The sequence below is a fragment of the Mixophyes fleayi genome, chromosome 7, assembly GCF_038048845.1.
Source record: "Mixophyes fleayi isolate aMixFle1 chromosome 7, aMixFle1.hap1, whole genome shotgun sequence".
NCBI classification, from domain to species: Eukaryota; Metazoa; Chordata; class Amphibia; order Anura; family Limnodynastidae; genus Mixophyes; species Mixophyes fleayi.
The window spans coordinates 33,649,213-33,677,137 of NC_134408.1; the positions used below are offsets into that span (position 1 = coordinate 33,649,213).

Genomic DNA, 27,925 nt, shown 5'->3' on the forward strand with positions numbered 1-27,925 from the left:
CGACGCGTTCAATGAGTACGCAACTTTATCAACAATGAACACACGTCAAGAGCAAAACAAGAGGAGTGTGTTCTAGTTGCTAGGCGACGGAAACTAATGGGGCAGCCTCCCCAGACAGTAGAATTTAACTGCATTTAACAGCTCCTAATGGTATTTTTAGACATAATTATATATATATATATATTTGTAAGTTAAATAACTGTGAATGTTTTACATGATGTATTTGTCTGAATAACGGTTGTTAATAGTAGTGAAGTTAGGCATTGGTGTACACTAGGCCTGGCCAACCTGGGGCCCTCCAGGTGTTGTGAAACGACACATCCCAGCGTGCTTTGCCAGTAGATAAGTAGCAGATAGGTGTCAGGGAATGCTGGGGCTTGTAGTTTCAAAACACATGGAGAGCCACAAGTTGGCCAGACCTGGTACTGTACACAATCACATACATAGGGGGGTATTCAATTGTCCGCGGGTTCGAGCGTGGAAAAACTTTTACCGTTAATACGGTAATCTCTCGCTGGATTTCAGCTCGCAGCTCAGATGAAATCCAGCGAGTAAATTACCGTATTAACTTTTTTCCGCGCAGGATTACTGTAATAACGGTAATCCTGCGCGGAAATCCCGCGGACAATTGAATATGCCCCAAAGTATACTAATGAATTGATACAAATATTTTTCTCTATGCTACAACGTTTTGTGCATGTCAGTTACCTTGTTGCTTCGCAATGTTCTCTTAATTTCTTTTTTCTGTATATAGTATGGGCAGCACAGTGGCTAAGTGGTTAGCACTTCTGCCTTACAGCACTGTGGTCATAAGCTCAATTCCCGACCATGGCCTTATCTATGAGGAGTTTGTATGTTCTCCCCGTGTTTACGTGGGTTTCCTCTCACACTCCAAAAACATACTAGTAGGTTAATTGGCTGCTAACAAATTGACCCTAGTCTGTGTGTGTGTATGTTAGGGAATTTAGACTGTAAGCCCCAATGGGGCAGGGACTGATGTGAGTTCTCTGTACAGCGCTGCGGAATTAGTAGCGCTATATCAATAAATGGTAATAATAGTAAGGAATTTTGTTTCACACTTGCCAACTTGACATTTTTTCAAGTGTGATCCTCACTGCATGTGTACCATGGCATGCAAAGGTCTCAACTGCCCACAATCTCTAGGAAAGTCCCAGGCATAAAAATGTATCCCTTTAAAGTTAAACAGGATGCAATTCTCACCATTCATTCTTATTTTCTGTACTTTGCATTGAAAATGCAAATAAGTGACATAACCAAGTTCAAAAAGAATACCATGATTGGTATTGTAGTCCTCGTATAGCTACCTAGACCATATCATACATGACATGATGTGAAATACTTTCTCACTACTTAAGTATCAGTGTAAATTCTTTTCAGTTGTTGCCAATTATGGCATTTACTACAGCAAATAATTAAATACTTAGGGATCTTTTTAACAAGTGCTTAATAACCAAACTGTCAACGTAAATACCAGCAAAAAACTCTTTCACAGCTTTTTGCTATTTAACAAAGGGTTAATGCCGTAGAAATCATCACTAGTCACCTCAGGATGGAGTCACTTGTCTTTTACAATAGGATCCAGCTGAAACCTCTGCAGCTTTGCTGGATCGCTCACCTGTGAAAGTACTATGCGCATGCACATAGCACTTCCTTCAGTGGCTGGCGGTGAATAGAAAAAAGGTTTTATGGAAGAGGGGGATCTTCGATAGGGCTCCCAGAGCCGCCCTTACATGGTAAGTTACAGCGGTATATCCTTATGCATAGCTGCAATTTGCTGCAATGCATAGTGTTTGTACACCCTGTAAAGTTGGGGAAAAAGTACTGTGCAGATCAAAATAGCATAATATCCAGCATAGTACAGGCCAATATCCATCATATCTGTTAAAATGCATAGTTCCCAATATTTAGGAACAATATTCAGAAACACTTTTGTCGCCTCGCACACACAACATACAACCACATATCCACAACACAATTGTGCCCTATGTATTTGCCCAACTGATACAGCAGCCCCATACCTCTGTTTGGCACATACAGACCCAAAGTAAACATCCTGGCAAAGTTCACCATGGTGCTGCCACTCAGAAACTAAAATCTGTCGTAAAGACATTGCCATTGGTTACAGGACTAAGGTTGCGCCGTTGCGTTCTCTCCATAGGATCTGTGAACCCATCAAGATAAGCTGTGTAGGTCATAGGCTTCCATCAGACCATCATATATTGTTGGGGCTCATTTTCTCAATATATAGTAAAATTCAGTAAATGTCACTAAAGTGCAGGGACCCCCCTGGGCTTCAAACGCCTGTTGTCCGACCTGGAATAAAATAAACCTGCAGGGGGCATGTATAAATCAATACATTAAAGTAATTTAATCGTTTGTAGTTCTTTACATTTTAAAATGTGTTGGTTTCATTTTCTGGCTTCCTTTTATGCTTTTAAACGATATCTTTACATCATGACACTGCGTTGTTTCATTTTGTTGTTCTGGCACAACATAAAGTTGCTCTCAGAGAGCAATTCCATCCGTTGCAGATAGCACAGCAGAGTTTAGTCATACGTTGCCAAGGCAATGGAAACAAACTGTTCCTAATGAAAGAAATTTATGGCTAAAAAAAATCATGGAATGCAGCCATAAAGCTAAAATATTTTTTAGCAGCAGCTGCAGGAGGGCACAAGTCAATATATTAAAAGGCACCTGAAGGTGAAAAAACTATTAATATGGAGGCCTCCTTTTATGTATAGGGCTGCCATTTATCTATTGCCATAAGAGGGCAGGTTTCAGGTATATTGATAGTTCAATGGAGATGGGCATCTCCGAATTGGGGGATTCTGCTAATTGGCGTGAGGGGGAATTGCTTCACTGCAATTTTATTTTTGAGTGGAGTTCTTCTTTAACGTGCCCTACAACACTTGCAGCATCCAGAACCTTACAGCTTCTGATCTGCATAGCAACCATTTTAAGGTCATACTTGCCAACTCTCCCTGAATGTCAGGGAGACTCTGTGAAATAGGGGTGATCTCCCTCACTCCCTGAAGAGTTTGGCATTTTCCCTGATGCTGAGCCAGTACATGTTGGCTTTGCCATCTGTGGAATGATGACACAGTTCAGAAATTGTGTCCTATGTCCATGTATTGATGGCTATGGAGGTGGCCATTTTCATGGAGACCAAGATTTAATCAAAGACTGACAGGTAAGACAACACGACCTCAGTAATGGAGACAGAAATGTAAAAGACACGCTAGAGATTCATTAGCTGCTTTTCTTTAACGCATAGTTGCCTACTCTCCCGGAATGTCCGGGAGACTCACGCATTTCTGGGAGACCTCCCGGACCCCCAGGAGAGCAGGGCAACCTCCCGGTTCTCGCCCCCTCAATAGATAAGAGGCGGGGGGTGGAGCTCAATGACACAAATATTGTGTAATCTTAGCAGTGAGTAGATAATAGTGACATGGTGATCAGTGATAGAGCAGTAGTAGCAGTGAGTAGATAATAGTGACATGGTGATCAGTGATAGAGCAGTAGTAGCAGTGAGAAGATAATACTGACATGGTGATCAGTGATAGAGCTGTAATAGCAGTGAGTAGATAATACTGACATGGTGATCAGTGATAGAGCAGTAGCAGCACTGTATATATAATAGTGACATGGTGATCAATGGTAGAGCAGTAGTAGCAGTGAGTAGATAATAGTGACATGGTGATCAGTGATAGAGCAGTAGTAGCAGTGAGAAGATAATACTGACATGGTGATCAGTGATAGAGCAGTAGTAGCAGTGAGAAGATAATACTGACATGGTGATCAGTGATAGAGCAGTAGCAGCACTGTATATATAATAGTGACATGGTGATCAATGGTAGAGCAGTAGTAGCAGTGAGTAGATAATAGTGACATGGTGATCAGTGATAGAGCAGTAGTAGCAGTGAGAAGATAATACTGACATGGTGATCAGTGATAGAGCAGTAGTAGCAGTGAGAAGATAATACTGACATGGTGATCAGTGATAGAGCAGTAGTAGCAGTGAGTAGATAATAGTGACATGGCGATCAGTGATAGAGCAGTAGTAGCACTGTGTATATAATAGTGACATGGTGATCAGTGATAGAGCAGTAGCAGCACTGTATATATAATAGTGACATGGTGATCAGTGATAGAGCAGTAGTAGCAGTGAGAAGATAATACTGACATGGTGATCAGTGATAGAGCAGTAGTAGCAGTGAGTAGATAATAGTGACATGGCGATCAGTGATAGAGCAGTAGTAGCACTGTGTATATAATAGTGACATGGTGATCAGTGATAGAGCAGTAGTAGCAGTGAGTAGATAATACTGACATGGTGATCAGTGATAGAGCAGTAGTAGCAGTGACATGGTGATCAGTGATAGAGCAGTAGTAACAGTGACATGGTGATCAGTGATAGAGCAGTAGTAACAGTGACATGGTGATCAGTGATAGAGCAGTAGTAGCACTGTATATATAATAGTGACATGGTGATCAGGATAGAGCAGTAGTAGCAGTGACATGGTGATCAGTGATAGAGCAGTAGTAGCACTGTATATATAATAGTGACATGGTGATCAGAATAGAGCAGTAGTAGCAGTGACATAGTGGTCAGTGATAGAGCAGTAGTAGCAGTGGGTAGATAATAGTGACATGGTGATCAGTGATAGAGCAGTAGTAGCAGTGGGTAGATGATAGTGACATGGTGATCAGTGATAGAGCAGTAGTAGTAGTGAGTATATAATAGTGACATGGTGATCAGTGATAGAGCAGTAGTAGCACTGTGTATATAATAGTGACATGGTGATCAGTGATAGAGCAGTAGTAGCATTGTGTATATAATAGTGACATGGTGATCAGTGATAGAGCAGTAGCACAGCACTGTGTATATAACAGTGACATGGTGATCAGTGATAGAGCAGTAGTAGCAATGACATGGTGATCAGTGATAGAGCACTAGTAGCACAGCACTGTATATATAATAGTGACATGGTGATCAGTGATAGAGCACTAGTAGCACTGTGTATATAACAGTGACATGGTGATCAGTGATAGAGCAGTAGTAGCACTGTATATATAACAGTGACATGGTGATCAGTGATAGAGCACTAGTAGCAATGTATATATAATAGTGACATGGTGATCAGTGATAGAGCACTAGTAGCACTGTGTATATAACAGTGACATGGTGATCAGTGATAGAGCAGTAGTAGCATTGTGTATATAATAGTGACATGGTGATCAGTGATAGAGCACTAGTAGCAATGTATATATAACAGTGACATGGTGATCAGTGATAGAGCACTAGTAGCACTGTGTATATAATAGTGACATGGTGATCAGTGATAGAGCAGTAGTAGCAATGTATATATAATAGTGACATGGTGATCAGTGATAGAGCACTAGTAGCACTGTGTATATAATAGTGACATGGTGATCAGTGATAGAGCACTAGTAGCAATGTATATATAATAGTGACATGGTGATCAGTGATATTGCAGTAGTAGCAGTGAGTACATAATAGTAACATGGTGATCAGTGATAGAGCAGTAGCACAGCACTGTGTATATAACAGTGACATGGTGATCAGTGATACAGCAGTAGTAGCACTGTGTATATAATAGTGACATGGTGATCAGTGATAGAGCACTAGTAGCAATGTATATATAACAGTGACATGGTGATCAGTGATAGAGCACTAGTAGCACTGTGTATATAATAGTGACATGGTGATCAGTGATAGAGCAGTAGTAGCAATGTATATATAATAGTGACATGGTGATCAGTGATAGAGCACTAGTAGCACTGTGTATATAATAGTGACATGGTGATCAGTGATAGAGCACTAGTAGCAATGTATATATAATAGTGACATGGTGATCAGTGATAGAGCACTAGTAGCACTGTGTATATAATAGTGACATGGTGATCAGTGATAGAGCAGTAGTAGCAATGTATATATAATAGTGACATGGTGATCAGTGATAGAGCAGTAGTAGCAATGTATATATAATAGTGACATGGTGATCAGTGATAGAGCACTAGTAGCACTGTGTATATAATAGTGACATGGTGATCAGTGATAGAGCAGTAGTAGCAATGTATATATAATAGTGACATGGTGATCAGTGATAGAGCACTAGTAGCAATGTATATATAATAGTGACATGGTGATCAGTGATAGAGCACTAGTAGCACTGTGTATATAATAGTGACATGGTGATCAGTGATAGAGCACTAGTAGCACTGTGTATATAATAGTGACATGGTGATCAGTGATAGAGCAGTAGTAGCACTGTATATATAATAGTGACATGGTGATCAGTGATAGAGCACTAGTAGCAATGTATATATAATAGTGACGTGATCAGTGATAGAGCACTAGTAGCAATAGCAATGTATATATAATAGTGACATGGTGATCAGTGATAGAGCAGTAGTAGCAATGTATATATAATAGTGACATGGTGATCAGTGATAGAGCACTAGTAGCACTGTATATATAATAGTGACATGGTGATCAGTGATATCATAGAGCAGTAGTACACTGTGTGTGTATATAATAGTGACATGGTGATCAGTGACAGAGCACTAGTAACACAGCACTGTATATATAATACTATTTTATATATATATATAATAGTGACATGGTGATCAGTGACAGAGCACTAGTAGCACAGCACTGTATATATAATAGTGACATGGTGATCAGTGACAGAGCACTAGTAGCACAGCACTGTATATATAATAGTGACATGGTGATCAGTGATATCATAGAGCAGTAGTACACTGTGTGTATATAATAGTGACATGGTGATCAGTGACAGAGCACTAGTAGCACAGCACTGTATATATAATAGTGACATGGTGATCAGTGATAGAGCACTAGTAGCAATGTATATATAATAGTGACATGGTGATCAGTGATAGAGCAGTAGTAGCACTGTATATATAATAGTGACATGGTGATCAGTGATAGAGCACTAGTAGCAATGTATATATAATAGTGACATGGTGATCAGTGATAGAGCACTAGTAGCACTGTATATATAATAGTGACATGGTGATCAGTGATAGAGCACTAGTAGCACTGTATATATAATAGTGACATGGTGATCAGTGATATCATAGAGCAGTAGTACACTGTGTGTGTATATAATAGTGACATGGTGATCAGTGACAGAGCACTAGTAGCACAGCACTGTATATATAACAGTGACAGTCACACTGGCAGAGGAGCCGCAGGCAGAGATGCTCAGAACGAGGTCCAGTGACGTCAGTAGCGGCAGTGTCAGCGCTGACAGCCCGGGCCCCGACACCTCATAGTCAGCACTCTGGTAACAGAGACAACTCCGACCTCCGCCCCCGGTGCTGCAATCTCCAGCTCCCAGGGACCCCCCAGAGATCTGTGCAGCATCCTCCGCTTCCTTCCTCCCTGGATACCTAACGGTAAGGACCCTAATCCTGAGCCTACATCCCTGCACCACCACACCAGGGCACATACACACATATAACCACACATATACACACAACATCACACTGACAATTACTAGGATAACATCTGCAGTGTGCTGTAAACAACCCTCCTCCTCCCTGGTTATCGCTGCAGACACACATATCTGCCATGCTGCAATATGCAGCTTCTCTTACATGTTATTCTCATCTTCCTGCTTTATTACATCCCAGATCCCCCTTTTAAGAAAAACAATGAGCCCATTATAGGAGACGTTCACTGTCTGATCTAATGTGTTATGGTCGGATCTATGTGGCCTAGCTGATGGTAACATATTTACTGCAGATAAACAGTAACTCCCAGCTGCTGGCAAATAGTCAGGTTGAATTGGTTTGGATGTCACAGATGTTCACCAGTGTTTTCATGTTGTTATCGCTCTTATTACCATCATCATTATTACAGTTTATATAGCAACAGCATATTCTCTTGGAATCTACACAGCAAGTAACATACAAGAGGAAATAAGAAATGCAAAATAGTGATAGAGTAGTAAAATAAGGTAAAGAGGTCACCCGGTTACTCCTAATTTCAAAAGCTTGGACCAGGAGGTTTCATTTACACAGGGAATGGGGGTCAGAGAACATTAGATACATTCAGCAGAATAACATCAGTCAGTGCAATTTACAAGGGGTGAAAACTGGAATTCATAAATAAAACTTGCACACATAGCGCTCCGTTCTGGGGAGCCACGATAGGTATGTTACTGCAGTATTGGCAAAGGGTAATGAATATCTCTGCTTCTCGGCAATTCAAGGTAAGATCTGGGGGTAAATATATCAATCTGTGAGTTTCCGGCAGGTTTGAAAAGTGGAGATGTTGCCTATAGCAACCAATCAGGTTCTAGTTATCATTTTGTAGAATGTACTGAATAAATGGTAACTAGAATCTGATTGGTTGCTATAGGCAACATCTCCACTTTTCAACCCCGCCGGAAACTCGCAGCTTGATACATTTACCCCCTAGTGTGCAAACAACCAGTGCAATAACTAATCGATGCAAGAGTAAAATTATAATGGTCTTGCCACTCACCAGCTCTATATGTCATTGTTATTGGTAAATGCAGTGTAAAACCATGCTGAGTAGTCCTGTACACCAGTCTGATACCTCTTCACAAATATTTGGTCCATGACTAACAAGACGATGGCTGTCAATGGCAGTTTAGTGATGTTTCCTTTGGCTTTGCATTTCATTTGGTTCTGAGCACATATTGTCATTTTTGAAGTATGTTTGACTAGGCATCTTTTTGCATTTAATATACATCTCTTGGTTTTGTTTACATGAGTACCGTGTTTATTAGCTAACCATATCATTGTAATGGTCACAGCAAGAAAAGGTGATATTGCTGATCTTATGATTATGATAGTCAGTGATCATCATGAGTGATATGTCCACTCGTGATGATGTAAGGCTGGGTATCCACTAGCATTGCATTAGCATTTCTGTAATGGTAGTAGAAACACAAGTGGAAACTTATGACATGCTCTCGCTTCTAGCTTTTGAGCCCAGGGAGCCCAGGTCATAATCAAACCCATGACCACAGGCAAATGCAGGATTTATTGAGGGGGTTATCCAAACACTTGATGTCGTAACAAAGCAAAACAAACAAAAAAATGCTGCAATAATAAGAGAATTAAAATGTACAATGTATACAATTGTAATAATGTATGCTAAATTACAAAAAAATACATTAAAAAATTAGATTGTTGTAAAAAACAATTAGTGTTACAGTTACTTATCTGGTGCTTTATATCACTCCCAGGAGCCAAGAAACTGCAGAGGTTCACAGGTAATTTAGTTAGCTAGAGCCAAAAATATGTAACAACAATAACAGCGGCCATTTTATTGAAGCCAAAGTTCATTAAAACATAGGTAGATCTCCACAAAAAAACAAGTCTTGGACAGTGGACAAGGTGTTATAGTTTCTTTAACGCTTACACTAACTAGGAGGTTCTTAGAAGCTTTTTCTACCCTTCTAACCCACAGAACTGTTATGATTTGAGTGTGTGTGGGGTTTATTTGAAATGGGAAAACTAGTGCACCCCTGCTAACCACTGTGCCACTGTTAATGGTGGGTATAGGACTATCTGTAACCAATCAGATTCAGAATGTTTACAGCAGCTGGAGATGAGTGATGTTGTCCAAAGCAGTGACCTCATGTGACATGGACGGAGTCATGATGTGAGGAGAGGAATGCAGGCAACAGGATGTCACAGACAGATAGTTAGATAGTAAAAGAAGTAGGGTTCACCAACAGCACAGAGTAGTGATGTTCGTCTTATATCAAACAGGTGCAGGATAAATGGGTCCCCAAGTGTCAGTGTCCATTGTTCTGGGACTCCAAAAGAACAGGTTTTTCATTCAATGTGCTGCATATCTGACAATCTAAGAAGAGAATCTGGTATCCAACTTGGTGTCTCTACCCATAGGTTGCACACATAATCCTACACTGTAGATGTGTTTACAACTGCATTGTATTGATAACATGTAACACATACATTTTAGTACCCAGGATCGGTTCAGGGGACGGGTCCAGTTCACAATGGGGGCGTGGTCACTCCCCCAGAGGGCTGCTTAGCGCTGTGAAGTACTAGGCTGCCCCTTAGATACCTTCCTTTCCCTCCAAACACTGCAACATGCGGCAGAGCAGATACCTCCCTCAAACATGTCCATGGGTGGGACATCGGGACAGAGCACTAAAATCAGTGCTGTCCCCACCAAAATCGTGACAGTTGGGAGGTATGATTAAAATTATAATTATGATTAAAAAAATTTTAGAACAGATTGGGCCAACAGTTGTCTGTTATTTAATTTCCTGGTTAATTCAAATCTTGATTTCTTTCTAGGCTTTTAGCAGCTCCTTGCATTGGTCCCAACATGGCTGCATCATCTTCATCTAACATAGAAGATGAAAGTTTGAAAGGCTGCGAAATCTACGTACAAAAGTTCAACATCCAACAAATCCTGAAGGAATGCATTGTCAATTTGTGTATTGCAAAACCCGACCGTCCCATGAAGTTCTTGAGAGAACACTTTGAAAAATTGGAAAAGGTCAGTGGCTTAATCAACTTAATGATTGCACTTTTTAGGCATAAAATAATAGTTAAAGTACTTGTTTGATATAAATAAATAGATATTGTTACTATGAGAAGGTATATAGCTTAATATGATATATACAAATTTGCCTTTTTTTTTTTAAAATTAAATGTAGGTGAAACTTGAAGTTGGTTAGAAATAGTTGCATTTAATGAAGTGATTATTTGCCACCTCACATTAGTGCTGTCTATGGAGACTTCTGTTTGTAGTTAGCAATACACATATCACCATCTACAGGTCATTAGAGGGTAGTGCACCTAAGAAATATAGGAAAACACGCGTGAGACTGTTCAGTAAAGGCAAGTGTAGCTCTGTTTGAATGCAAGTACTGTGGTTAATGGCTAAATAATCATAATAATAATTTATTTATTTATATAGTGCCACTAATTCCGCAGCGCTGTACAGAGAACTCACTCACATCAGTCCCTGCCCCAATAGAGCTTACAGTCTAATTTCCCTAACACACACACACACACACACACACACACACACACACACACACACAGAGGCCAATTTTGATAGCAGCCAATTAATCTACTAGTATGTTTTTGGATTGTGGGAGGAAACTGGAGCACCTGAAGGAAACCCACACAAACACGGGGAGAACATCCAAACTCCACACAGATATGGCCATGGTCTGGAATTGAACTCATGACAACAGTGTTGTCAGGCAGAAGTGCTAACCAGTAAGCACAGTGGCTTAGCTCTCTAGCTGTTCAGAAACTACAAGTCCCAGCAGGCTGAAGAGTGACAGCCGGCTATATACCATTAACTGTGCTGAGTATGGATTTGTTTGCATTTAGAATCTGGGGCACATGCACTAAACCCTTCTCCATTTCCCACCTGCTCTCAGTCATTACATTGCATCTAAACACTGTAAAAACATACATCTTTTCATATTTAAATTAGATGATGGAATTGGCAGTCCAATCGCCAGCACATGTTCAGTTTCATTACTGGGATCTGGTATCATATCTTGTTTTATTTCTAAATGAGCTTAAACTAAAAAATAAATAAAAGAAGGCTCTAAATGCAGAACATTTAGAGAAATCCGCCCGCAACATATTGGAAAACATTTGGATGGGAACAGGAATTGCTGTGTGAACTGGGGACTCCTGGGCATCGTACCAACTTGGGTAGGACTTGCAATGAGGGAAGGGCGGGTGGCTCAGTGAATAGGGTGTTTGTCATAGCCATCCAATTTTATCTCACATTCAAATATAACTTGTGTTCTTGCAGCAGACCAGTCTTGGTTGCAGGTAAAAACGCTAATATAAATGTCAGTACCCTCCGGTAGTAGATGTCTTGGAAGTTGGTTAGCACAGCTGATGGACCTGACACAGAATTTACGAATAAATTGTCAAGGGGGAATCAAATGCTTCATTTGACAATAACTAAAAGCACTCTGACCCTATTTTTTATTTACCCTTTCTGTTTGCTTAATATATATTAAGAGATCAGTGTACAATTATATTTTTGTTGTACCATGTAGCGAATAGCCTCTAGTTCCTAAAACTATACTGGCCAAACGCTTCAAGCATAGAGCAATTGTTTCTGTCTATGTCCCATAATTCCTTTGTTTCCCCACCCAATCTTGTCTGCCAAAATTACTTCTATGTGATAATCCTCTCACCAGACCATACAGTACAATACAATCATGTGTCACAATGAAGACATTTAATTTATCCAGTTTGCCCAAATGCTAGGTTTGACCAAGACGTGAATCTGGTGACTCAAAAGTTATTGTAAATATGTACACGAATATACTGTGCAAAGAGACAATTGGGAACACTTAGAAGATCCGCAGGTAACTGTTGAAAAGGTGGTGTTTCCCATAGCAACCAGGCGCGGGCTGGCAAATTTCAGCCCGAGGGGCGCACAGGCGGCCGCATCACATGACACGCGATGCCGCATCGCGCGTCATGTGATGCGGCCGCCTGTGCGCTGACGCAGCCGCATCGCATGTCATGTGATGCGGCCGCCTGTGCCGCTGGTAATATTTAGCTGATATTGCATTAACGGGGGGGAGAGGCGGCCCAAATAACAGTTAGACTGAGCGGCCCGGGGGGGGGGCGATGCCCCCCGGCCCAGCCCGCCCCTGGTAGCAACCCATCTGATTCTGCTTTTCTAGTACAGTTAAGAAATGAAAACAGAAGTCCGATTTCATGAGATGTAATTTGAGACTATGCCTGAAAATCATCAACTGTTGGCAACCATGAAGTGTCTTGGGAATTGACTACATTTTTAGACTATTTTTGCTTCATTGTCACACCCTTCAGAAAAGTTGTAGATTATTTTACCACTATTTATGATGTCTTGTTGACTTTTTTGTATGACTTGTTATGTTGCAAAAACATTTTATGTTTTATTTTTTTTATTGTGGTGAGAGAATATATTTGTATCACAAAGCGAGTTCACTTGAAGCAACGCCCCCTGGTGGTTATCTATATATTAGCTATATTTTGCAGACAGTACACAATATCAAATTAGCAAACAGTAAGAAAAGTTTAATGGACCCAATATGTATATTTTATCAAGCTTTTCAAGTAAATAATAGCAAAAATATTTGCAGACACTTTCAATCTCCTCTCTCTTTTACTAGTTTTAAATTTACATTTTTATGGTTTGTTTGTTCAAGCCTCACTTTTTAAATATTATTTAACACAGGGATTTTTTTTTACAGGGAATTAAACAGGCAATTTTTACACAAATAAATTGACTTAGCACTCAAGGGGACTTATAAAAATGCAAAATGTAGGCATTTACTAATCAACATTTTGGACGCATACTGTGTCTTGATAATGGAACCAGAAACTGTGATTAATAAATTCACACATTTAGTGCCTGTTTGTTTTATTTATATATTGTTTATATATATATATATATATATATATATATATATATATTTAGAGTAGAGTTTATTTTTGAAACGTTTAAGCTAGGTGTATAAGCAACAATCACTATGCACGTCTACAAATTTTTTTTTTCTCAACTTGCTATTCATTTTAAAAACAAAGCAAAAAATGCAAACATAATTTGCAATAGCTGTTTGTCCCTTGAGCTTCAATGGTAGACACAGTTTTGTAAAAAATGTTATTGCTTTGGAACCAATAGCTAACAGTCTCAGTACATGTACTTTATGGACCTCACTTAGAGTCGGACGCAAAGTCCGTTTAAGAAGTGTAGGAGTGGGAGTGTGCCGCAGCTTGGTAGGGTATTACGAGTGGCAAGCAACCCTATTTGCGTCCCACTCTTAATGCCCTATGGAGCTGCGAGCAGTTCCTGCAGTTAGCTAACGCTTGCGCCACCTAATTCCTGCCGCACAGCTTTAGCCCTGTTTTGACGTGTGTTGCGTCTGCGCCTCACTGCAACTAGGATGTATTTACAAGTTCACGCCTTCACAATTCTGCGTTCCTCCCATTCTCTGGCAGTGAGTCGCAAGCTGTCATAAGTGTTAATTGCGTCCAAGATGCAGGCGGATTTGGGGCTTTCTGCACATGCGAGGTAGTGTTTTTTGGTTAGATGCGCCTATAACGGACTCTGCGTCCGACTCTAAATTAGGTCCTATATGTACTAGATTCAGATAAAAGTTAATTCAAGATAACTTGTCTACTTTAAGATCTAGCATTCAAAAATCCTAAGCCAAAGTAAAAAATATGTCACGCATGTTCATTGCAAAAGTGCATAGCGTGACTCCTTTCTCTCCCCCTGACCAAATTGCATTGCTTACACCCCAGGTGTAAGTGGACTGTATTTGGAGCTATTCAAAATGATCTGCACCGTGGAGAGTGTGCGAGAGGGAGAGAACTAGCTTGTTGTCATGGTAATATAAGAATAGCGAGCTGTTTACTGTTGAAATATTCCGCGATAAGGTTTACAAGCCACAGTATGCCTTTATAACTGATGTTTGAAGAGCTAATCAAGCGCAAAGACTATTTTCTCTATAAGTCGTTTAACGCTGCAAGGTCACTTGTTCTATGGGACACAAGGATGTCTTCTAAAGAAACCAGCTCTGGATATTACCTGCCTGGCCATGGAATTCAAGGGTGGAAATTGTACCTGAGCAAGAATCTGTGTATGCAAAATCTCCCAATAACGCAGCTGCTGTTTATTTAGGGGGCTTACACTTGAATCACATGGTAACCCAAGCTATTACTTTTATTGTCTTGATTTTTGTACAGTGTGTCAGATTTACTGCCTGTCTGTAATCTGTTTGTCAGTTCAGTGACATGTTTAGAAGCTGCGGTAGCATTGCCTGGCGAGGGAATGCAGCTGAGATGCTCTACACGTTTTCTGGTGGTTTTAGAAACGGAATAGTGCGTTTTGATGAGTTTGACGTTTTTAAAGGAGTAAGAAGCAGCTTTTCTTGGCAAACCCTGAGCTACACATAAGTTGTTCCGTTTAATTATAGACTTGTATCGATTTATTTGTGTCTGTCGTCCGTTCTATTTATATTATTTAGATGGTCGGTGAAAATTTGGCTGGCAGATGTTTGTGACATCACCAGTCTTTGAAATAAAATTACTTGGCAGAAATGGATTTGGAGGTAATGCGTTTAATGGACAACTGTGCTGCAAACGTTTAGGACATTGAGGTCCATTCGTTAATCAACTCGTTTCTTATTTACTAAAATAAATTGTTATATTTGAACTTCTGTGACCAGAAATCTAAAAGATTGTAAAAAAAAGTGTACTATATAGTTGAGGGATCTGCAAGTGACCAACATTGATGGTTAGGAGTTTGTCAGAAATGATCTGGGCTTCATTTTATGCGGGGTCAGGTTTGGGTAAAAGTGTGATAATCACTGTGAATTGCTGCATGTAAGTTACTCATTTTAAATCTGAATATTACACTTACATTTGGCTGACATATGTTAGTGACATCATCAGAAATTAAATAAAAGTGAGTGTGCTCTAATGGTTTGAAGCACCAGCCTACCCCATGTATTTTCTAAGGCTATGTACACACTTGCACTAATATTCTGCGCTTAGCATGCGTTTCTAATGGCCGTGAAAATAAAAATTATTGTACCGAATGAGGCTGTACATATTTACATGCGTTTAACTTGCGAAGCAGCGATATTATTTTTCCATGTATAACATCTTACGTGCTTCAAATTATTTGAATGATTTGATTCATTTAAATGGATGCGCATTGTATACATAAAAAAGACGCTGTTTCCATATGTGTTTCCACAAGGATTCGGCAAGATAAAAAGGTCACAATCTCAGCTGGTTCAGTCTTACTGCTCCCCTCCAATTTCTAAGGCTGGGTACACCCTACCGGTTTTTCGAACAATTATCTTGCCAATCACACGATAAACGACTGTTAGGTGCGATATTGCATTAGTGTGTACGCTCCCTATGTTCATATTTTACAAAGCACATCGTATCGTTTGATTTCATTTTATAAACGGAATAGAAATCTCTATAAACGATGGAACGATGTCGGGCAAATTCTGCAGTGTGTACACACTCATGACCAGCAGTGTAGGCAGATCTCTATAGAGTTTACAGAGCCGGAGAGGTGCAGGGTGCCTGAGTTTACAGGAGGGGATTACAATTTACTTTTCTGCTTGACCACACCAGTGGTTCATATTTTTCTATTACAGAAATATGCCGTGAGTGCTGTTTCTAATATCATTTTGTACCGGTTTCATTTTTCGCATTTTCTCCTCATTTTCAGTTACATTGGGTATCATTTTTTAATAACTACAGGCAGATCTCAAGAAAAGCCTTTCAGCATTGTATTATATCTGTGAGCAGAAATTGCTTTGACATTTACCCAGGAAATATGAGTGAGTAATCGCATTACTCGGATCTGCACTGACTCACTTGAGTCTCACAGATAAACGCTCTGTCCAGTGTTCAGAGACAAACCCATCTGCCTCTCCTTAGATTGCCGTACTCTGCGTCCGCTTCCAGAGGTACATTAAGGTGAAAAGAGACAAAAGTCTATGTTTGATGCAGTGGGTTAATCACTTTATTTACAGCAGTTTATATTTACCAAATGTGAATTTTGTATTGTCTGATTATTACCTAATTTTTTGGAACATTATACTGAAAAAAGTATTTATTTATAAAAAAACAATAGTGTTTAGATATGACCTTCAAAAGTTATTTTTTTATATGACTAACTGACCACTAGGGGCACTGTTGTATTGTAGTCTATAAAACACCTCAGTAGTCTGTTTGGAAAGATTAATTTTTCTGAACATTTGTAGAAAACTAAATAAATTACAAATTATATGTATTACGTATGTGTTATTATTTCTCTTAAACTAGTGAGTTTCCACACAGATATTGCCCATTTATGTTTTTCTAGAACATGTGTACAGGTTAGTACATCAGTGCACAATGTTTTCATGGTAATGTCCACATTAGTCTGGTTATGCCTTTTACCTGCTGATAATAGCAAAATTTAATCTAAACAATGTAATTATTTCCGCTCATTTATTTCATTACAGAAATAAATATTCCGGATAAGTCATGAGCTTGTTTTTATTATTTTGTCAACAGGGGGAGCAAATATAATGGCTTCTATTAATAATGTTTGAATTGCGCTTGTCACCCACAGATATTGGAGGCATCTATTTAGTGAATAAAAAAGTGGCTCAGGGATGTCAGTGAATCGCTAGTCTTAGTTCTCATTAATATATAGGAAGCGTTCTCATCCACAGCCTATCTGCTCACAAAATGGCTGCCTCTGTTTTGTGTCCTTACTAGATGAAGCATATATCAGGTGCCATACGTACCACACCACCTGTAGCTGTGCAGAAATCCCAGTTGCCATTGGCTGCTCAATTACTGGCGGCTGATAATACTTCTAACTAGTCACACACACTTTCCCCGTTGACCACTACATTTACTTATTCCACTACCTCATATATCAGGTGTTCTCCTCACCTCTTAGATTGTAAGCTCATTTGGTCAAAGGCATCTTTACCTTCTGTGTATGTAATTTATTTGTATAATGATCCCCTGAATGTACAGCGCTATGTAATATATTGACGTACGTGTTTGGTAGCAGAACCCTATTTGACTAGTTATGTATTCGGTTCTTTTGGTAATATTTTCCAACTCCACGGTTCTCTTTATGGTTTTCCTGGAAGCATACTTTGAAACGTAGATTTACACTTTTGCAGCGTTAGGACATGTGAATTTACAATACTGTCATTTTGCACTCACAGGAAGAATGCAAACAGATTTTGGCTCAGCAGAAGTCGAACTCCCAGTCGGACTCTCACGATGACGAAATCTCCCCGCCGCCACCTAATCCAGTGGTGAAGGCCCGGCGAAGGAGAGGTGGTGTCAGTGCCGAAGTGTACACTGAAGAAGATGCAGTGTCCTATGTTAGGAAGGTAATATAGTCATACTTTATATTTCGGAGACAATGGAAGTAACCCTTGTGCATTCACTGATTTCAGCTGCTGACAAATTATGTGGTAACCAACTTGGTAGAACGTGCTAGAAAACTAGCCATCTTTAGCTATTATTGTGTATTATTGTGATGGTGATGATACACATGAGGGGCCTGAATCATTAAGGAAAGTGAAGCAAAAAAAAATGAGTAACTTTATCCCTTGGCAAAACCATGTTGCATTGGAGGGGGAGGTAAATTTAAAATGTGATGGCAGATTAATAGTTGGGATAGGGCATGTCCTATATCAACTTCAAATTTCAGAGTACAAATAAAGCTATCAAGTATTTGTGTGCTACATGAAAAGACAGCCAGTATTTAACTTATGTGCAAAATAATAATCTAATTTGCACCCCTTGCATTGTAGCATGGTTTTGTCCAGGAGAAAATGTACTCATTTTTTTGCCTTACTTAATGAATCAGGCCCGAGATGAATATTGGAGTTAATTTTCTCTAGCATTCCCCATCCAGCTGTGTACGTACAGTGTGAAATATCTCTTTAATGAGCTTGTGAAGTGTGCAGAGATAAAATCCTTCCCTTGGTCAGTCAGAAAATTATATTTGCATACAATTATCTACCAGGGAAGTTTTATATTGTCTACCATCTCATAACTGCTCATTTTCCCCATTATAAACATACATTTATGTGTAATTTAGTTATTATATTGTTCCCTGTTTTTTTGCCAGAATATTCAGTAGGTGCTATTCACAGTGCAAACCTATAAAGCATTTCATTATGGAGGATTTAGAGATTAGACTAACATCTTCACATTCCCTAGATATTGTAACAACACATAAGCATATTCGTTTGACTAAATTCAGGTTCTGCTGTTTTTAGGAAAGCTGATTGGATACGTTCAACCAACTACACCACACATGTGTTTAGTCCAAGAAGCTGGACACATTGGGCTTGATTCGTTAAGGAAAGGAAAGCAAATAAAATGAGTAACTTTGCACCGTGGCAAAACCATGTTACATTGTAGGGGGAGGTAAATTTAAAATGTGATGCCAGATTTATAATTGGGGTAGGGTGTGTCCTAGGTCAACTTTAAATTTCAGTGTACAAATAAAGCTTTCAAGTATTTGTGTGCTACATGAAAAAAACAGCCAGTATTTATCTTATGTGCATAATAATAAACTCATTTGCACCCCTTGCATTGTAACATGGTTTTGTCCAGGAGAAATATCTTGCCTTGCTTTCCTCAATGAATCAGGCCCATTATCTGTACTGTAAAAATATTCAAATCGGTGCTATTTTCTTGATTATTGTGAAATGAGAATTCTGTGGTATTTCTTTCTAAAGATGGACCATTAATCTGGCATTTGCTACCTGCCTGTGGAAGGATACCTTTAAGAGCTGCTTAACCTCTGTCACTGCAGACCAATCTTTTAATCACCCCAGGATATTGCTTTTGTCTGCAGAGGAAGGATGCATAGTTTCTCAGACAGTGAGAATTGTTGGATGTCGTTAGCAGTCGGATGATTTTCGTGCATGTTGGCATAGAACTTGTTGCCTCCGGGGCATATAGGAATTAAGGGCAGGTGGCGTCTGATTGAAATATTCAAGTAAAAACACGTCAAGCATCTCTGAACATATCTTTGCACTAGACCTGTGGGTTATCTTTCTGTTTTGGAAATGTAATGAATTTTAATATATCTGTAACAGAATATATGTCATTGGTCGCTGTGCAAAGAGCATTTTGCAGTATGGGGTAAAGAGCATGCATTACTCAGTGTTAAAACATGTTGATAGTACGTGTTATGAGGATGGATAACTGAGTATTCCTGGTGGCAGTCACTGGTAAAACATGTAACATGTTCCAAATATGTCTGGGAAGGATTGCCCATCAAGTACGAGGGCCAGCCCTGTGAATTGTCCGTGGTTTGACCACCGTTTATTTATTCCTGTGGTTGACAGTGGTTGTACGAGAAAGTTCCCGTTGTTTGTGGACTCATGAACCTATGTTAGTTTGATTATTCCAATTAGTTATTGGCAGGGAAAAATAGCTATATTGGCTGATATAGATTGTCAACAACTATACAGTTGACATCAAGTATCTGTGTTCAGGGTGTATGTACAAATTGGTATTGCATTAGTGGGTTTTATTTTCAAATAATAAGTATATTACACAGTACACTTGTGTATATATACTGAGTTTGAAGCAACTTATATTCTAAACACCACGGGCCTGAGTCATTAAGGAAAGTAAGACAAAAAAAGGAGTAAATGTTCTCCGAGACAAACCATTTTACAATGGAAGGGGTGCAAATTAGCTTATAGCACATGCCCTACCCCAACTATAAATCTCTCCCCACATTTTAAATTTACCACCCCCTCCAATGCAGCAAAGTAACTCCTTTTGTATGCTTTGCTGTCCTTAAAGACTCAGGCCGCACATGTAACACCTAAACATTAAACAAATCTGGTTTATAATGCCGTAGAGGGTGAATTGCAGTAGCTTGATCATATTTGAATGACAAGTTAGCTTTTGTTTATTTGGAAAATCGGGGAAAAGTTGCTCACGGCCGACATTATTTTTTTTATAAGGTCTGTAAATCTACCTATAACATTGAAAGTCCTAGACATGTGCATTTTACATGGATTTACACGTTTTATTTATTTATATATATATTTATTTTATTTATTTACACTTTTTAACCTACTGGTGTAATTAGTTTTTCATTCTAGCTTTGGTGGGATTTTTGTGGGCTAATTTCAGGTCCTCCATGTAGACTTACGATGTGCGGGGTAGGGAGATACAGGTTTAATAGATTGTTCTTATTTATATGACTAGAGTGCTCCATTTTATATGTCCTTGGGTACGGACATGTTAGATCTCTAATCAAGCTGGCAGTGAAGAGGTTTGTATGTAATGCCTAATAACTGAAACCAAAGTAGCTAGTTCATTTTTCTTAGAGAAAGAAGCCAGGAAGATATAGTGATACTCAGTTTAATTATATTCTACAGGAAGATAATATTCACCTGTAGTCAGAAACCATAAAATAATGGTTTTCTTATAAGAAATAAATAGCGTGCTGGTGAAAAAGAATTTTATATTTAATCCTCCAGATCTTCATTCTACCCTTGTGTGAAATGAGAGGTCCTGCCCTTTTGTTAGTTTGGATGTGTTTTGCATTCTTCACAGAATAACTTGGGATTCCATGCCAGGGACATGAAAATAATATTCCGCTGTGGGGTTTTTTTTTTTCCACAGGTTATTCCAAAGGACTACAAGACGATGACTGCCCTGGCGAAAGCCATCTCAAAGAATGTGCTCTTTGCCCACCTGGACGACAATGAGAGAAGGTATGAGGCCTTGCCGTGTGGGTGCAAACTTAGACTCCGTGGGCTAGATTTACCAAACTGCGGATTTGAAAAAGTGGAGATGTTGCCTATAGCAACCAATCAGATTCTAGCTGTCATTTATTTAGTGCATTCTATAAAATGACAGCTAGAATCTGATTGGTTGCTGTAGGCAACATCTCCACTTTTTCAAACCCGCAGTTTAGTAAATATACCCCCATGAGTTAATGCATCTTGAGTTATAAGAAGCTGATAATGTAATGTAAATGGGAAATATCATAACGCAGATTGTAAAAATGATTGATTCCCTGCTACATCTGGCGAAAGATTAACAACTAGATTTATATAAGGAGTTGCTGATAGAAACATTTTCATTGTATGATGAAATCCTGGTTTCTGAGGTAAATAATTTTTGTAGCTGAATTGTCAGGTCTGGTGATAGTGAAAAAATATGATAGGATTTCTGCAATATCCCAATATCATCAAACAGCCTCTCACATTGCCTGAGAACCAAGAGGTTGAGGTTACAGCGACAAATTCCTAGCAGCAACATATCCGCCTGTTTTAGTAAACACTGCTGACAGAGGGGAACTTCCCAAAATGTTACGAGGGGGTCAGAGATTCCGAGGTCAGACAGAAGGAGTCATGGGACAGAGCTCTCATAGCAGCAGTAGGGTAGCCAGCTTCATCATAGCACCCACACGCTAAAAGGATGACACAAACATAGGAATAGCTGAGGAAGTGCGGTTCAAATGTCCTTGACCCGATGCCCGGCTAGTACATCTGTGTCCACTGTATGTCTTTTTATGTGTATTGCCGCCTGGCTGGCGACAGCCCTAGAGTGATAGCTTTCACAAGCTGCCTTTAACGACTGGCTGAGAGACTGTCCAACTGCAAACTAGCAGTCATGAAGAGTATAATAAAGAGGTCTATTGTTGTGCATTCTATCCTGAGATTCCTTGTAAACAGACGCACTAAGTCTCTTAGGGATATTTGTGGTAAAAAACTGAGTCAGACCTCAAGCAAAGCTATATGGCTGTCTTTCCCTGCTTATAAAATGTCATTACATGGCTGCCATAATAAAATTATATTGTTTCGGTCAGTCTTTGACTAGAATAGAAATCATTAACTCATCGAACTTGCCCCAAATGTCACAGTGAATCTATACGGCTGTTGATTTATGAAGGCAATTGACATGTGTAGGCGAGTGTAGTAGATTGGAACCAGCAAGTCACACAAAATGGAGTGGGGCGTTTTGGTTAGGTTTGGTCCTTTATTTTCTGTTTTAATTTAGTTGTATTTATACGCCCTCTTATTTTAAGAACTGCTTTCAGAAATCACATGTGAACTGTGAAAATTGATTATTTTGTTTTAATTTTCTTTCATGTACCACTTAATTGGTACTGTGCCGGTAGGCCTTGTGCTAAAGTCATGCATGGATAGGGAGAACATAATGTAATAATTATGCATTACATTATGTTCTCATACATGTGCGTGTATATCAGACAACCGCTGGTTCGGAGTATATATGCTATATGTGTTATATTTTTCTTCTGCTTAATAAATATTGTACTTATTTTATATTTGATTACTGCATTGTTATCATACCAGGGAACATTGTTCCTTTCTATTATCTATTGCGCCAGGAAATACTGCTTTTTTACTACAATCAGCTATTTTAGGGGAAGAGACCCACCACTTACACAAAGTATTTCCACAAGAGTCAGCATCACACACACTGACTTATAGGAAGCGCAGTATACCCCCACCACCATCATTTCTATGAAATGGAATGGTCTATTCATATTAAGCATATTCTTGGTACTACACTATAAGAAATGATTAGGTATTTCCACAAAATAACATTAAAATATATTTTGCAATGAATTTAATCTATTAGTCTTTGTGCTGGAAATAATTGTCATGGTGACTTACCCTAAACAAAATGGCCACCGACTTCTTTTCCAACAAGAATCCTCTGCCTTCTTAAATGAATGGTAACAGAATATCGGGCTTTGTAGAAGATGACAGAGCTGGTGTATATAACAGAGGAGGAATGGTTGTTTAATTTACTGTTTTAGGGGTATTGTTTGGTTCGGTTGGAGATCTGAATGGAATTCTGTATTTCCTTTACACAAAACACCTGCCATATTTATACTAAGAGAATGTACACAGCTTCCGATATCTCCTAAACATATTGCTGTAGGAGTGCTGTAAGTTAGAGCAGGTAAACTAAACACCACTCTTTAATGCTGGGTATTATCTCCCCCAATACAGAAACATTTCTGGGGTTCTTTGTTTTGGGTTTGGGCAACATCTGATTTGTGTCACACTGACACATTTTCTTATGAGTGAAGCCCCCGTATTAGAGGCATCATTGTCACTCATTGTATGGTGCTAGTGGGTGAGGTGAGACATTTTAAATGTAATTTTTGTTTTTTTACTATTTTTTGTCCTTGTTTTTTGACAGATTTTTTTTCAACTTTTTTTTTTGTTAATGTTGTTTTTTTTTTAAACTTGTGTATCATAAGAACTAACACTCCCCACACTTTAAATCACCTCAAAATTCATACGATCTGTATAAACTTATTGTCTTCAATTTTATGGCATTATAATGTGGTTTGTTGTTTACAATATACTTACAATTTACAAGTATATGATACCATATGTTATTAATATAGTGCATCCTGTGTTTTGTATACTTTTAATGACTATTTTTAAGTGTCATTCTCTATTTTAGTTTTATTGCGATATATAACATTCCCTATGAATGCTGGGTAACACTGAGTGCCTGGGAATTACATAGTTCTTGGTAACAACAGTGGATCTAGAGGCTGTCACTAAAAGCGCCGTATCAGCAGACGGTGGGCTACAAACCGCTATCATTTTGTATGGAGAAATATATAACATCCTGTAGGGAAGTGGTTAATTTTGCTTAAAATAGAGAATGTATTTCTAGATCTATTTATATTATATCTACATAGTGGCTACTAGCAAATTAGCAGGTCTGTTATTTTCACACTTAAATAATATTCACAACAGTACTGATGTCATAAAACAGTGGCATCACACCCCGTCTGCTGGGACATCCCCACAAGTTGTTATATTGTGAGTGGATTATCACATATGAATAAGAATGACAGGGGGTTTTGGGGAAAGATAAATGGATTATAGCTAGGGCAGCACGGTGGCGTAGTGGTTAGCACTTCTGCCTCACAGCACCGGGGTCATGAGTTCAATTTCCGACAATGGCCTTATCTGTGTGGAGTTTGTATGTTCTCCCCGTGTTTGCGTGGGTTTCCTCCTGGTGCTTCGGTTTCCTCCCACACTCCAAAAACATACTAATAGGTTAATTGGCTGCTAACAAATTGACCCTAGTGTGTGTGTCTGTCTGTGTCTGTCAGTCTGTGTGTATGTTCGGGAATTTAGACTGTAAGCCTCAATGGGGCAGGGACTGATGTGAGCGAGTTCTCTGTACAGCGCTGCGGAATCAGTGGCGCTATATAAGTAAATGGTGATGATGGTGATGATTATGGAACAAAATCCAAAGCATCGGCTCTCTAGTTCATACTGTAGTGTATACAGCATTAGTGACGACTTTATAGATGCTAGATAAAATCCTGCAACAGGAACGTTGTTATACATTTATTTCTTAATATTTCCATTTGGCATATACAAAAGCAAAACATTAAAAGGGCCTTTAAAAAGCGCCTTTAAACATCTGGGTTCTTTGTAAACTTGCTACATTGATAAATTTTATCAGCATATGCAAGCGTGTGCTGGTAGATGGTTATATAAAAACTGCACACTGCTTCCAAGCTACAGTCACTTGTCTCATCTTTCACACGGGAATTGAGCTAGGATTCCCTGCTTCATTTTTTTTTTTAGCAGTGAAAAATGCCTGAAGTCAGGAAAAGTTCAACAATTCCTGCTATTCCGCTATGCTCTTCTTCAAAGCACGTCTTTGTTGCACAAGTGAAATACATAACTTAGCTTGTGAATACCATAAAGAATAACAATGTGAATTCTAAAGAACACATTGTGCACATTAAAGTGCAACCATCTTTTGTTTGGAAACATTTGTCATACGTGCTGTCCAATTATCAAGATGTAGTTTGTCCTTGAGAGGAATGGTTATGTAGCTGATTCATTTGTGTGTTCCACTGTGTAAGGCGCAAACAAAACGAGTGAGGTCATGTAAGTAGGCTGGCTTTTCATAGATTATGGGGGAGATTCAATTCCCAGCGTTGTTCTTTAGAGGGGGGGCGAATTATTACCATTACTACGGTAATTGATACCCATTATTACCGTTACTATGGTAATTGATGCCCATTATTACCTTTACTACAGTAATTGATCCCCATTATTACCATTACTACGGTAATTGATCCCCATTATTACTATTACTACGGTAATTGATGCCCATTATTATCGTTACTACGGTAATTGATGCCCATTATTACCATCACTACGGTAATTGATGTCCATATTACTGATACTACGGTAATTGATGCCCATTATTACCGTCACTACGGTAATTGATGCCCATTATTACTGTCACTACGGTAATTGATGCCCATTATTACCGTCACTATGGTAATTGATGCCTATTATTACCGCCACTACGGTAATTGATGCCCATTATTACTGTTACTACGGTAATTGATGCCCATTATTACTGTTACTACGGTAATTGATGCCCATTATTACCGTCACTACGGTAATTGATGCCCATTATTACCGTTAGTACAGTAATTTTAACGCTGATTTTTGCTAGCAGCACCGTTAATAAAGTCATTTTTGGGAATTGAATCTACCCCTATGTAGATCCTATAATATAATCTCAGTAAGTTTATTTTACATGTTACAAAACACACTTAGGGGTCTATATACTAATCCAGTATAGTAAAAATCAATATGCCTCACTGCAAATCGCAGCGATGGACAATAAAATACTGCTGTAATTTACTATGCTGGCTACTCTGGGAGCTCCAGATAACACCTCTCCTCCTCCACCAAGATATTTAGCTGCACGCCGGCAGGCTAACGTGACAGCGAATGGATTATTATTAAAGAGGGTAGCGCCATCCTGAAATGTCATTACTTTGTTGCAAACACTGTTTAATAAATTGATTGGGTGCTGTTGTCCCCATAGACAAGCCGTAAATTCGATTAATGGGATTAAGGCCTGGAGAAATCTCTGATTATCCCTTTCTTCACCACTTGTTAAATAGACCCCTTAGAGATAGATATAATGAAGGACTTGTTTTGATTACAGTTTTGTAAAGCTTTATTATAAAAGTCCATAGACACCTTTAAAACTATGGTGTGGAATGGTTATATGGAATTCTGTGTGGAGGACCAGCCCTCCATTTATTTTAATTTAAGTGGCTTTGAAAGCTATATTCAGACGCTTTAATTTGATGCAAGGTAGTCAGACTTATGGCCTACTTCCCCTCCCCCCCCCCTCCTCTGCCTTGCCCAATCTTCCTCTCTTGTACAGGACAAAGGGACAGCTCTTCCAGCACTCTATTCTGGTCTAGAGTGCCGGAAACAGTAATGAGTAGGAGAGGTGGCACTAAGGAGGAAGACAGAGAGCAGGTCTCTCTCCCCCATCCCATCCATTTCCTACTGAAGTGGGTGTGACGGGGCCTCAATGATGCAATTAATTATGGCAGTGTAATGATGCAATTTCAGTATTCCGCAGGGGTGGGTCCAAAATGATGCAATTTGCAGCACTCTTGACCTCAAAGTTGGCGAGTATGTTATAAAATAAATGTTCACACAAAATAAGTGTGCCACACTGGTAACAGGCCCTGTTTAACATATCGCTAGCTATTATTTTTTTGCAAAGGTATATGGGGGATACAGAAAACAAAAAGAAGATAGGAAAGGTCATACATAACAAGTGAAGTACAAGGGGGGCCCCCATGTAAGGGATGGTGGGAGTAATCACTCAGATAAAACCAACATTATAACATCAGTAAAACTAATACATTCAGATTTTATTAAGGCAGCATTAAATCGTTTCAACTGTATAAGTGTCCTAGAAACTGAGTGTAACATGGGCATCAATTTGGTGTGATATGAGCGTCAAGCTGGGGGGGTGCAAAAATGGCTGTTCTGAGGGAGAGGGGGAAGAACAGGGAGAGCCTCGGGGCGCACCTGATCGCTAGCTAATATTAATAATTTCTCAAGCGCACCCGTTGTAATGCATTATAACTTGAAATATGTGCTGATAGAATTAATTGACAAGATTAAATTTAAACACAGCAACCTTTACATGCATGTTTGGCCATCTGGTCTTCGATGTATAATGCCAATATTCTGTAAACCAAGTAGCATGTGTGTTGATATCCCTTTTAATGACATACATAATATTTTGCTGGTGTGTGGAAAATATACACAGAAGTAGAAGTTGAATCACACGTTGTTGGATTAGCTGAAATTGAAATCGCATACTCTACCTTAATAATAATAATCGTTAAATTATAGTGTACCGCTTTTCTCCCAGTAGGACTCAAATGGCTTTTACATTTGCAGATTAAAAAACACATGATCCAAAGTAAACATATAAA

The 27,925-nt window shown here is 39.1% G+C and overlaps 1 protein-coding gene across 2 annotated transcripts in view; it reads left to right on the plus strand.

Moving 5' to 3' along the window:
- The first annotated feature begins 7,248 nt into the window (after window positions 1-7,248).
- Window positions 7,249-27,925, plus strand: part of PRKAR1B (protein kinase cAMP-dependent type I regulatory subunit beta) — a 151,099-nt gene continuing 130,422 nt past the window's right edge. Inside the window, exons 1-4 of one of the 2 annotated variants that reach the window (XM_075179643.1) lie at window positions 7,249-7,467; window positions 10,375-10,579; window positions 17,814-17,984; window positions 21,259-21,350. In XM_075179643.1, coding sequence (XP_075035744.1) covers window positions 10,406-10,579; window positions 17,814-17,984; window positions 21,259-21,350 — 437 coding nt within the window. In that variant the 5' untranslated portion in view covers window positions 7,249-7,467; window positions 10,375-10,405. The remainder of the gene's footprint in view (window positions 7,468-10,374; window positions 10,580-17,813; window positions 17,985-21,258; window positions 21,351-27,925) is intronic. The other variant, XM_075179644.1, reaches the window with a different exon arrangement.